This window comes from Gavialis gangeticus, unplaced genomic scaffold, assembly GCF_001723915.1.
Source record: "Gavialis gangeticus isolate Ggan-Ray unplaced genomic scaffold, GavGan_comp1, whole genome shotgun sequence".
Lineage (NCBI taxonomy): Eukaryota > Metazoa > Chordata > Crocodylia > Gavialidae > Gavialis > Gavialis gangeticus.
The window spans coordinates 165,082,395-165,094,995 of NW_017729024.1; the positions used below are offsets into that span (position 1 = coordinate 165,082,395).

General features: G+C 62.1%; 1 protein-coding gene across 1 annotated transcript in view; it reads right to left on the reverse strand.

Annotated features, from left to right (window-relative positions):
- Positions 1–6,643: 6,643 nt before the first annotated feature.
- PHF24 (PHD finger protein 24) overlaps positions 6,644–12,601 on the reverse strand; it is a 27,098-nt gene continuing 21,140 nt past the window's right edge. Inside the window, exons 2-8 of the mRNA XM_019518046.1 lie at positions 10,950–11,325; positions 10,323–10,508; positions 9,878–9,956; positions 9,227–9,429; positions 7,868–8,034; positions 7,621–7,710; positions 6,644–7,072 (exon numbers count right to left, since the gene is read on the reverse strand). Coding sequence (XP_019373591.1) covers positions 6,973–7,072; positions 7,621–7,710; positions 7,868–8,034; positions 9,227–9,429; positions 9,878–9,956; positions 10,323–10,508; positions 10,950–11,321 — 1,197 coding nt within the window. The 5' untranslated portion in view covers positions 11,322–11,325 and the 3' untranslated portion in view covers positions 6,644–6,972. The remainder of the gene's footprint in view (positions 7,073–7,620; positions 7,711–7,867; positions 8,035–9,226; positions 9,430–9,877; positions 9,957–10,322; positions 10,509–10,949; positions 11,326–12,601) is intronic.

The following is a 12,601-nucleotide window of genomic DNA, read 5'->3' on the forward strand; positions in this document are numbered from 1 at the left end:
GGGGTTCCCCCCCCCCCCCGGTCACATTGGTCTGGACTGGGGGGGGTTACCTTCCTCTGCAGCGGGGGCATGGCCTCTTCCTGGGAGCGTCTATGAATCCCCTTTGCAGCTGCAGGATATTGGCGGCTGCAGCCCCCTGCTTTCCTCGGGGAAGGGTCGGGTGCAATGCCTGGGGCTGTGTCAGGGTGACAGTGTCACGTTGCTCAGAGGTTGGACAATGGGTTTTTCTGGGCAGGTTTGCACAGGGCTGAACCTGCCTCAGGCAGGGGTTGGATTAGATGCGACCTCTGGAGCTCCCTGCCAGCCCCACTGCTCTCAGGTCCTATGATTCAGAGTGGCATATGTTGGGGGGTCCCTGGAGGGACCCGGTAGGACCTGGGGCAGCAAGGCAGGGGAGAGCAAGCACCACCAGCAGAAGAGCAGCTGCTCTTGGCTTCATCTGCCCAGCATGGAGATTGCAGCAGGCGCAAGCAACCCCTGGCCACCGTGACCCTGCAGGTTTCAGCCTGGGCAGGTGCCAGGGTCCTGCCATGCTGGCAGCTGGCCCTACCTCCATGCAAACACCTGCCATTGAGCTCCAGCTCGCACATGCTACAGCTTGGCTTTGCTAGGCAGACACAGGTAGCCCCACAACCTCACCCACAGGCCGTCCCTGCTCTGGGAGAAGCCCCAGGCTTCCCTTCATTTCACCAGCCCAGCAATTGAAACTCCCTGTAGCAGGTACAGTTATTGCCAGCTCGAACGGTCCATAAACACAGTACACAAAGGGTGACACAGTCCTAGGGCCTCTTCCCAGACCCCGAGAAGATGCTGCCAGCTTCATGCTACTCCCTCAGTGTTACAGAGCAGTCCTAGACCTAGTCCTTGTCCTCATCCTCCTCTTCCTCTTCCTCTAGCTCATGTGAGCTCCGCTTCTCCTAATCTGCCTCCAGTGCTTACTGCCTTCATCTGGGCTATAGCCCCTGCCAACCTGCAGCTCCTACAGCCGGGAGTGTGCAAGATGCTTCCCAGGCCACCTGCTACACCCCCTATTTCTGCAGCCAGCAACTGGCTGATGTGCCCCTGCTCTGAAGCCTGAGCTGCTGCCCTGCCATGCAAGCAAATGCAGCATAAGCCCCATGCCCTGTGACCCGGCTTCCCCAAGGGTGTTCCTGCCCCAACCACCCCTGCTCAAGGCTCTCTGCAAGCTGCAATCTTCAGTCCCTCTGAGTAACCCCCGTACCTGGCCAGAGCCTGGTAGCTCATTCGAGCCACTTGCTGCTCCAGCTTTCCAACACCTGCTTCTTGCTCCTTCCCAAAGAGGCAAGGGACTCCTTTATGTCCAGGGAGTGTGTGGGGGGAAAGCTATTGCAGCGAGGCTGACATCCCCTCAATGGTCTGTTCCCCCCACCCAGGCAGTGTGCACTTCCCCTTGCCCCGGGGCCAGGGGAGAGGCAGTGAGTGTGGTGACAAAGTAGAGGATGCTACTATGCAGAGCCACCTGCCTCACTGTGCCAAGCCCAAAACCTCGCTTCAGGAGTCTCCCTCAGGGAGCCTACAGCCGGCTGCCCCGTGTCTGGGAGAACACCCTCAAGACTGGGGTAACGCTGCCACCACCCGGGCACTGGCCTCTGGTAGGGCTCTGTGCAGCCTGGGGCACACAGACCCTGTGGACCTTGGGGGTGCTTTGCCCACTGTAATATTTCTGGGTGCCTCTTTCAGCCCAAAGCATCCACAGATAACTGAGGGAAAATAAAAAGCCAAACTTTGCTGGGCAAGCAAAGGTGCGGAAAGCCTCTGCTTTCTCTCCCTCTACAGGGTAACACAGCAAGGCATGTTGTAACCCAACACCTTTATTGATCCGAGGGAGAAAGGGTCTGGGGGAGTAAGAGGAAGTCAGAATATGCTTTGAGCAAACATAAGCACATGAGTCTTTACCGAAAAGATGCAATGATTCTTTTAAGACACATTTGGCCTACACGTAATTCCTAACTTCAGGCTATTTTCTAGCTTTTTGCTTACAGAAAATCTTCAGGCAGCAGCCTGGGGTCTTTGCTTGGTGGTTTCAAAATGCACGACGGAAGAAAAAGGACACTCTTCCCTCCCCATAGGAATTTATCTGGCCAGGTCACCTGATGGACCAACCTGTACCAAGAAGAAAGCCAGGAGAGAGGGATCACCTGGTTTGGCCCAAGTGGGGGGTAGAGAGAGGGGGATTTTTTCACAGTGAGCGTGCCCCTGGGGGCTGATGACTAGGGTGACCATAGTCTGGGTTTTCCCGGACATGTCTTCTTTTTTGGCCCCCTGTCCTCATGTCCGGGCAGTTTTTTAAAATCCGAGCTAACGTTTTTGCCTCTGCTTTCCGGAGCTGGCTGCTTGGGGCTGGGAGCAGCAGGCAAGGTGATTGGCTGTGCATCTGGTGCCAAGCTGCTCCCAGGTAAAGAGACACTGTGTGTGTGCGTGTGTGTGTGTGTGCATGTGTTTGTGTGTGCACGCATGCATGTGTGCACGGGAACTGCTTGGGCAGCAGGGCTGGAGGGGGCAGGATCCTGTGGGTCAGGAGTGAGGGGCACTGGCAGGGCTTAGGGGACAGGGGCTGTGGGTTGGGTGTGAGGGGCACCAGCAGGGCTGGGGGGGCAGGGGCTACGGGTTGAATGGGGGGACACTGGCAGGACTGGGGGGAGCAGGTGGTTGCAGGTTGGGAGTGAGGGGCACTGGCAGGGTTGCGGGGAGCAGGGTGGGGTGGCAGGGGGCTGCATCAGGGCAAGGGGTTCTGCTCCCCTTGTGCTGGGGAGACCCCCCAATGCTGCTCTGATGCCCCCTTTCTTGGTGCATCTGGCACGGCCAGGGCGGGCACAGCTGGAGCACCCCATGCCGCAGGCCTCTGTGGGCGCTGGGGCAGCCAGACGTAAGTTGGAGCAGCCTCGGGCATGCTCTGCTGGGGAGGGGGCTGGCGACAAGGGGCAGGGGGCAGCCTGCCTTCTCATTCTGTGCTTTGGAAAGCCTTGTTGGGCCTCTAGACATGCGTACCCCTGTCCCCACACCCCCGCCGGCTCCGTGGGGAACCTGCCTCTGCCATCGTGCTCGGGTACCCTGGGTGCAGCGGGGCTGGCGGGCAGATGTAGGCGACGTTGCTCCCGAATCTCAGCTGAGAGCTGAAGGGGGTTATCCTCCAGGGCTTCTCCCAGGGCAGCACAGCACACATCTGGGGTCGCAGAAGAAGCACAGCCCTTCTCTCCTGAGCCCGAGCCCTTGAAACGCTCCCTGAGCTGCAGCTCGTGCACGTTTCAGCAGCTGGCCAGGGGAGGGAGCCAAGCGTGCACACACGGAGCCTGGTATTGCCAGAGCCTGTTTGCTCGTCCCCCAGGATCCCCTGCTGCAGGACTGGGCCCTGGGGTCTCCCACCCACAGGGGACCCTGTCGGACCCCGCTTACCTTCCCGTGCCTGATGGGGTGCACGGAGCAAGGCTGTGGACTCCGGCAGTGCAGCCAATTGGACTGGGCTGCACTGGGAAGCTGATGGGATGGCGGTCTCTCACCTTCTTTGCCCCAGGGCTGCCTGCAGGGTGGGGGGGCTGCCCCCAGCCTGTTGCCGCACGCAGTCCAGGCCATCCTCGGAGCTCTGCTCCTGGCCTGGCATCCTCTGCCCTGCAGCTGCCGACTCACCGGGACAAAGCCATGCTTCCTCGTGGATGTGGCCTGCTGCCCCAGCCTCAGTTTTGGGGCTGCAGGGGGTCCCCAGGACCGAGCCCAGCCCCGATTGCATGCAGCAGATGTGCACAGAGGGGTGCATACTGGCCTGACCTACTCTAAAGCCACCCTCTGCTTCCACATCTGGGAGCTCCAACGGCTCCAGGAGGGTCCCCCAGCACTCAGCGCCCAGTGGCATCCGGCCCGTGCCTGTGGCCCCAGGACATGGCACAGCTGGAGGGCACGGGCAGACTGCAGGCTCTGGGCTCTCCCAGAGCTTCCATCAGAGCATCTTTCCCAGCCCCTCTTCTTTCCACGGGATGCCGTGCCCTGCAGTGCATGGCTCACCCATGCCCTTGCCATCGTGCCAGGTCCCCAGGAGCTCCCTCTGGTTCTTGGTACCCGCGGGTACCCTATTGCCCTGGGGAGATGCCATGCTTTTGGGGCCGGATGCACCAGAGCAGGGCCGGGCGCTGTGACTCAGCATGGCACGGGCTTTCTAGCTGCATCCTGCGCTCCAGAGAGCACGGCTGCGCACGGCTCGGGGAATGGGTCCGGGAGTTCACTCCTGCCCCCCTCAACTCCTGTCTCCCCTCAGCTCCCTTCCCAGGGCAAAGGGAGTCTGCGTTTGGGGTGGCCAGGGGCCCTGAGAGGCTCAGCCTGACAGCTTGGGGGCCTGGGATGGAGCCCCCCCTCTCCTGGAGCCTTGCAAAGAGGCCGCTTAGCCCGTGGATGCTGCACCCCGGGCACGCTGGGTCGGTGAGTCAGATAAAGCTGTTTAATGGACGCCGCTCGTTACATAGCACAGCCTCCGGATGCCCCCCTCCCTGCCAGCTTGGGGCAGTTATATCCATCTGTCCAAAGCAGGTGCTGAGCATGCACCCTGGGTCTTGTGCATGGCTTTGGGGTCTCCCTGGCTCTCCCCACCTCCCCCCAAGCCCTGTGTCCCCTCTGCCCTGCCTGCCTGTACAGCCCCTTGCACGTGTCACAAGTGTGCAGGTCCTGAGCAGACGAGGTGCCGAGCATGCTGGGACACTGGGGGGGCATGCTCTGAGTCCCAGGCTCTGCATGGGAAGCCAGGCAGCTCCATGCTTCGTGCCCACCGTGGGTGCAGCGTGCGGGGCCAAGCACACGCTGGCCCTGCTGACAGGGGACAAGCCCTGTTCCCATCCCCAGCTGAGGATACCCCTGAGTGGATGTGGGCAGCCGGAGGCCGTGGGAGGGCAGGTGGCTGGCATTGTAGCACCAGGGCCTGGTGCTATGTCAGGGTGATGGTGCCATGCTGCCTGGAGGTTGGACAGTGGGTTTCTCTGGGCTGCTTTGCACAAGGCTCGGACTAGCTGTGACCCCCACAGGTCCCTTCCAGTCCCGCTGCTCCAGGATTTCTATGATTCAGTGACCGACCCTGACCTGGATCCTGCTTCCCGGGGTGCCTGGCATGGCTCTGGCAACCATGGGATTCAATGGCTTTAAGCTTGCCCTTAGGAGCGGTGCAAGCCCCAGAGCTGGGGCTTTGCAGCTGGGCACAGGTCGAAGGGGACTGGGCTGGACGCTGCAGATGCTCTCAGCTGGGCTGAGCCCAGGCAGACCTCCTTGCCAGTCCCTGGGGAGTGCTGGGCAGGGGGCAGGCTGCAGAGCTCCTGGCTTGGGTATCTTCCCCGCTCTGTGCCGGTGGCAATGGGCTCCCCAAGCTCTCTGCCTGGGGTGCCAGAAGTCAGGACACACATGAGCACCTTCAAATTTGGTGGCTGGTCTCCCAGCATGGGGCCTGCAGGGACAGGCAGAAGGTTACTGGTGGGGCTGTCGCGCATTGGGCGCAGGGGGCTGCTGAGCCATGTGTCCCAGCCCCTGCACTGCTGCAGCAGGAGAGGATTCCCCACTGGCATCACTCATGAGACCTGAGATCCACCGTGCGGAGCTGAGAGCATAACCCTGCCCCAGGACCGCTCGCGGGGTCCCAAACAGTCCTGGGATATTAGCAGCAGACACCAGCAGCGCCCGGGGCTGCATTCATCACATGCAATTGAAGGATGTGAGTCTCCTGCTCTGGAGCCCTGGGTCCCGTGTTGGGTGCTGCAGTTCAAGGACAGCTTGGGAAGAGCCCAGCACAGGGCAACAAGCACGATTAGGAGTCTGGGGGAGGCAAGACTGATGAAGAGAGGCCGAAAGAGCCCGGGTTATTTAGCCTGGAGAAGAGAAGACTGAGAGGGGGTTGATAATACCCGAAGGGCGATGACGGAGGGGATGGAGATGGACATGGAGAGGATCCCCCTCCTGCTGTGGGGCCTGTCCTGGGGCGTTTGCACAAGTCACGGGGGAGGGAGTGATAGAAACAGCCCCCAGCAGAGCGGCTAGATGGCCAGGGGGCAAATGGGGCAGGGGCATGGCCCCCTGGTACCAGTCAGCCCCAGCAACTAGTGGCGTCCGGCCAGGACATCGTGACATGGCTGCTCGCCCAACAGCAATGGCACGGCACGGGGTATGTTTATACTGGAGGCCAACAAACGTGGCAAGGCAGTGGGGCCACGTTGGCATTCCCAGCCAATCGGAAACCAGAATGCCGCACGATTTACGGGTCCAGTCCTCTCCCAGCAAATCAGAACGCAGAACGCTGGAAGACCACATGTGTTCGGTCCTCTCTCAGCCAATGACAAACCAGAATGCTGCAAAACCATAAGCATCCTGCCTTCTCTCAGCCAATGGATGCATGGATGTGATGGGTTGGTTTCCTCCCAGCCAATCAAAAACCAGGAAGCTGCAAGACCACGTGTTCGATCCTTTCCCAGCCAATCAGAAACCAGCATGCTGCAAAATATATGCGTTCAGTCCTCTCCCAGCCAATCCGAAGCCAGAAGCCTGCAAGACTGTCTGCATTTGATCCTTTCCCAGCCAATCAGAAACTAGAACGCTGCAAAACCGTAAGCGTCTTACCTTCTGGCACCCAATCAGAAGTCAGATGAATGGCATGGGTCGGTTTCCCCCCAGCCAATTGGGAAGCAGCACGCAGCAGGGCTGTGTGCATAGCCATGTGCTTGTGGGGGTGGGGCGTGGCCATCTCTCAGCCAATCAGGAGTCTGCTGACTTGTGTGCAAGGGGGAACAGGGGCATGGTCCAGATGCCCCAAGCCCGGTGGGCATCGGGGCAGGAGGCTGTGCCGTGCCCGGTCCAGGGTGGAGCCGTCCATCTGTCCGGCCGGCCAGCCGGCCGCAAGCGTGGCTAATAGAAAACGGGCTCGCCCCAGGCTGGGCGCTGGCCTGGCCTCAACGTCCGGGGCTGGGGGGACGTCCCGCTCCCCGGCAGCCTCTACACCTGCGGCTTCAGGTGGACGGCAGGGCTGTTGGGGCGGGCGGCCAGGATGTATGCCACGTTCTCCCTCAGGAAGGTCGGCCAGTCCACGAGCCTGCTGGGGAGAGCACGGGAGGTCAGCCCCCGCCCCGACGGCTCAGCTCCGTCCCCAGGATCGTGGCCGGCGGAGCGGGTAATGCAGGGAGCACGCATGCAGCAGGTGGTCTGGAGCAGCTGGTTCTGGCCCCTGCCCTCCACCATCATCAGCATGGACGGGGAAACCGAGGCACGGGTAGACAAAGGGATGTGGTCGTGGTTATCAGAGTGGGTGAGTGTCGGGGCAGGGTCCAGACAGGCAGCCCTGAGGCACAGCTGGATGCGGCCACATCTCACTGGGCGAGTTGCCTTGACGGGCACCAGCCTTGGCTGCATGGGCCAGGCGGCTACAGCACCAGCCATCGGGCCCTGCACAGTCCTCAGGTGCTCCATCGGCTGCAGAGAATGGCGCCGTGCCTCAGTTTCCCCAGGGAAGGCTGGTGACTGCAAATTGCTGCATACGGCAGGGCTGTGAGGATGGCAGTGTCGCGACCGCAAGCGGCCAGGCCCATCTTCCAGAGGGAGCACCGGTTTCCCCCTTGCCCCATCTCCGACCCCGGCTGCACTCACCTGGGCTCCTCCTGCTCCGGGGCCTTGTCCTGGCTCTTGCTGCTTGCGCTGCTGGGGCTGCTCTCCGACATGGGCCCCACGTGGCTGATGCTGCAGAGAACAGGGTACATTGCGGCCGCAGGCCATGCACCCGGTGCCAGGCTGGGACAGCAGCACGGCAGCGAATGCCCATGCCCAGCACTGCGCCGGCTTCTACCCAGCTGCACCAGGGAGGATGGCACAGGTAGACATGCAGGGGGGCACTGACCTGACGTTGCAGGACAGGGCGTCGGGGGGATGCTTGCGGAACCAGGCGAGCTGGGCGCGGCGACACTCGGCCTGGCTGACCCTCCCGTCAGGGTCCCGGGGCAGGGCCAGGAAGGCGGCGCGCGCCCGCTCCCGCTCCTTGGCTGTCAGCAGGTGCAGCAACGAGTTCTGCAAGGTGCAGAGGGCAGGGCGGGCGCTGGCGGGGGCTCCTGGGGCCCCGTACCATGCCATGCCACAGAGACGGGGTCTGAGGGGTATCATTTCACACCCCCAGCCCCATGGTGCCTCCGGGAGGGTCTGGCGGATGCCAGGTGTGTGTGCCAGAGGCACCACGTGAGTGTCTGCCCTCCGTGCGGATGCACCCCCTTGCTCACAGGCGGTTGCATGCAAGCATGCTCACAGCCACACTGTGCACACGTGAAAATGCCACTCAGGCCTGGAAAGGCACACGTGTCCCCACACCTCCGCACCCACGCATGGGTAGCTGGGACACACAGATGCAGGTAGGTGGGCTCACTGAGACAGCAAAGCAGCATGCAAACCCAGATGCGCACATGCACACATGCACAGGGCAAGGCAACATGAGCATGCAGACATGCACACACATGAGTGCACAGAGCAAGGCACCATGAAAACTTGGACACACACACATACACATGCACGCACAGCAAGGCAGCATGCAGAGATGCGCACACAGAGAGCCAGGTAACATGCAAACCCAGACATACACACACACACATACACACGCAGATGCATACACACATGTACACACACATGCAGAGATGTGCACACACACACAAAGCAAAGAAATGTGCAAACCCAGATGTACACGCATGCATGCACAAGGCAACACGCAAACCCAGAATCCTACACACGGAGCAAGGCAACATGCAAAGAGGCACACACATACACACAGAGCCAGGTAATGTGCAAACCCAGATGTACACACACAGACGCAAAGGGCAGCATGCACACCCAGATGTGCACATGTACACACACATGGAGGAAGGCAGCCACTCACACACAGGGCAACATGCAAGCACAGACACCAAACAGAACAAGGCAACACGTGCACACACGCACACACACAGAGCAAGGCAGCATGCAAACCCAGACATGTCCATACACAGGGCCCCAGCACCGGAGCCACGAGGAGGAGAGGCCTGGACTGATTAGTGGCAATAGTAGGCTGTTATCTTGTGCCAGGGACCCACCAGCCCTGGGGCAGACCCAGCTTCCTGGCATCTGTGCCCATCAGCAGAGGAGCCTGGTCCAAGGGGCTCCCTCCCTAGCCCCGGGACTCACCTGTCCCACCCTGAGCTCCCCAAGGTACCCCCAGCCCTGTGCCCCTGCCCTGTACCTGCGGCCGGAGCTTCTGGAGCAGCTGGATGGACTCATGGGACAGGAAGTCGGCCCACTCGACGTGGCCCCGCTTGTCAGGGTCCAGGGCACCGAACTGCAGGGTGGCACGCTCCTCCTGGGCTTCCCCCATGGGCCGCTCGAACTGGCGCTTGTGCACCAGGTGCTTGTAGGCCAGGAAGTCGTCCAGCGTCAGGCAGGTGTCTGCAATGGCCGCCGGGCTCTGTCAGCACCCTGCCTCCCCCAGCACCCTTTGCTGGGACCAGTGCCCTGCTCCCATGCCCTTGGGCACCTCCACTGCAGAGAGGAGCTTTGGGGACCCCCCATTTGTGCAGGCTGATGGGGGGCTGGAAAAGCTGAGCCCCGGAGGCTTCCTTGGAGACACCCTCGCACCCGCTTTTCTCTCCTCTACATATTGCAGACGCGTGACACACGCATGCAGCACGGGCATGCATGCAGGGCCTGGCTCCGGTGCTCCAAAGCCCTGGAGGGAGAGGGGATGCTCCCTGTGGCTGTCGGCACTAGTAGAGCTTTTATCTGGGGTCTGTGCAGGGGTTGCAGTTCCACGCACCCACCAGGGCCATGCCAGGCAGGGCAGGCAGGTCCCCAGCTTTGGAGCTGGGGGACATGGGGACACGGGGGTGGCACTCACCCGGGATGATGTGGCACTGCCGGAAGGTCTCCATGAGGCTGTACATCTCCTCCTCGGTCAGCAGCAGGTTGAGGTTGTCCTGAACGGGGCAGAGAGGGGGCACGGGGGTGAAGAAGTGCGGGGCAGCAGCCGCCCCTACCCTGCTTGGCTCTTTGCCCCCAGGCACCAGCCATGGGCCAGGGTCTCGGGGGGCTGCCTCTCCACCACTGTCATGGCCAGGGGTCTGGAGCAACAAAGTTGTGAGAGACCAGGGGATCCCTTGGGGGCTGGGGTGTCCATCTCCATCCCCATAGCAGCCCCGTAGCGGAGCTAGCAGGAGGGAGGGTATGGCGGTGAAAGCCACAGAGCACTGTCTACACTAGGGCTCCTGCTGCCCTCCACCTGGCACAGCCCGGGGGGATCCCCCAGGACGGGGTGGGGGTGCCCCATGGGGTGCAGCACTCACGCAGTAGTAGCAGCTCCAGCCGGTCTCGGTGTGAGCCGTCTCGGTGAGCTCGGTGGCGCTGCCTTGGGGCAGGTAGCCCATGCGGCGCAGGCACCCGTCGTGGTAGACGCGCGTGCACACCCGGCAGGGGAACAGGCTCTCAGCCGTCCACACCTCGCAGATCTCACACATCTCATCATTGGTGACCTGCCGTGGGCAGGCATGGGGGGTGTCACCGCCTGGGCCCGTGCCGCAGACACCCCCCCTCCAGCTCCAGCTTTGGGGGAGCCTGGCAGGACGCTGCAAGGACTGCCCCAGCTCTGCCCAGGCATTGGATCATAGCAAGGCGCGACAGCCCCCGGGGAGCTCTCCACGCCGGCCATCCATCCGGGCGCCTGTCACCGGCGGAAGAGCCTCTCCAAGCAGGAACAGCTCCCGCGGGCAGTGCCAGGCTTTGGCTCAATGCAGCCCCCGTCCCGGGCAAAGCAGCTGCAGGCGAGGTGCAGCAGCCTCCAGGTGTGAGCAGAGCTGGGGTCATGCCCCTGGCAGGAGAGCGGGGTCAGGCCGCCGGCTGACCCCGCTGCCCTCCCCACGTGCTGGCCTCCATCCTCGGGTCCCCACCCCGTGCCCTCGCCCACCACAGCCCACCTGCTCCCGTCGCTCCAGGCTGATGTCGGGCAGCTCATCATCCCCCAGCTCCCGCGTGGGCCGGACGAAGGCGGGCGGCGTGAAGCGGTTGGCGCGGTCGAACTCCTCGGGCTCCACGCCTCGCCCGTCCCGCAGCCGCTCCCAGGCCGCCCGGTTGGCGCTGGCCTCGGGCCGCGGCGAGGGTCCGGCGGCCTCATCCTCGGTCACCTCCTGCACGGCGTGCTCCAGTGTGCCCCGCTGCGGCCCTGCCACCGCCTCCCCCTTGCGCTTGGCTGCCGGCCGCTCCCGCAGCCCGTCCTTGAAGGCCGACACGGCCAGGCTGACCTTCTGGACCTGCTCCACCGTCTGCCGCCGTGACATCAGCACCCCCATGGCTCTGCGGGGACAGCAAGAAGCAGCCAGCTCTGGGGTGCGCTATCTCAGCTCTGTAGAGAGGAGTCCTCCCTGTGCTGTCGTCAGCAAAGCCTCAGCAGTGCTTCACTCTGCACAGCAATGCCATGCACGGACCCTTCACCCAACTCAGAAATGCAGCCAGCTCTGGGGTTTGCTCCACCGGCTATTTAGATCGGAGTCCCTCTCCCCATCCTGAATTGTAGCTAGGTCTGGGGTGGGCTCCACCAGCTATCTGGACAGGTGTCACCCACTGTGCTCTGAAATGCAGCCAGCTCTGGGGCACACTCTTTAGACAGGAGTTGCTCTCCCCACCCCAAAATGCAGCTACCTCAAAGCCAAGGCTTGGCAATGCTTAAAGTCACACAGCCACGCCACGCACAGATCCTGCATGCGTGAACTGGTGCACTTGCACACGTGTGTGCATGCCTGCATATGAGCACATAGGCAAACACGCACCCAGGTACACACCTACCTGTGTTCACAGCCACACGCTCACACATGCATGCACATGCAGTCCTCCACCCCTCTGCTGCCAGGCTGCAGCGCACCCCAGGAGCACTGCCCGCTTCTCGCACTCTCTGCTCTGCCTGTGGGTGCTATTGATTTTCTCTCCCGTTGCCAGGGAAACCCCAAATCCCAGCCGTGGATCTAGCAGGTGAGCGATGCGCCGGGGCCCTGCTGGGCTCTGCACTGACTCCAGTGGTGGTTGGGGGGGATGGGGGGCAGGAGCCCCACAAAACAGCACCCCATGGCCTGCCTTGGCCCAGGACCCCCCAAAGGGCCCATTGCCCCATCCCCACAGCCGGGAGTATCTGAGGGATCCCAGGTGCGCGTGCGAGAGGCACCACGGGTGTGTCCATGTCCCACGCAGACGCACCCCGACACTCACAGGCTGCTGCTCCCAAGCACACCCGCAGCCACGGTGTGCACATGGCACCTGGGCCCAGAAAGGCCCACGTGTGCGCACGCTTTTGCACGTGGGCATGTGCAGCCAGGAAACAGCTGCAGGTAGATGGTCACACTGAGGGAGACACATGTGCAGAGCAAGGCCATGTGGGAATCCAGACATGTGTACACATGTACACTCACACATACAAGGCAGCACACACACACACAGGGCAATGTGCAAACCCAGAAACTCATAGAGCAAGGTAACATGCAAACCCATATGTACACACATGCATATAAGGCAATGTTCAAACACACACACACGCGCGCGTACACACACACACACACACAGAGCAAGGCAACATGCAAAC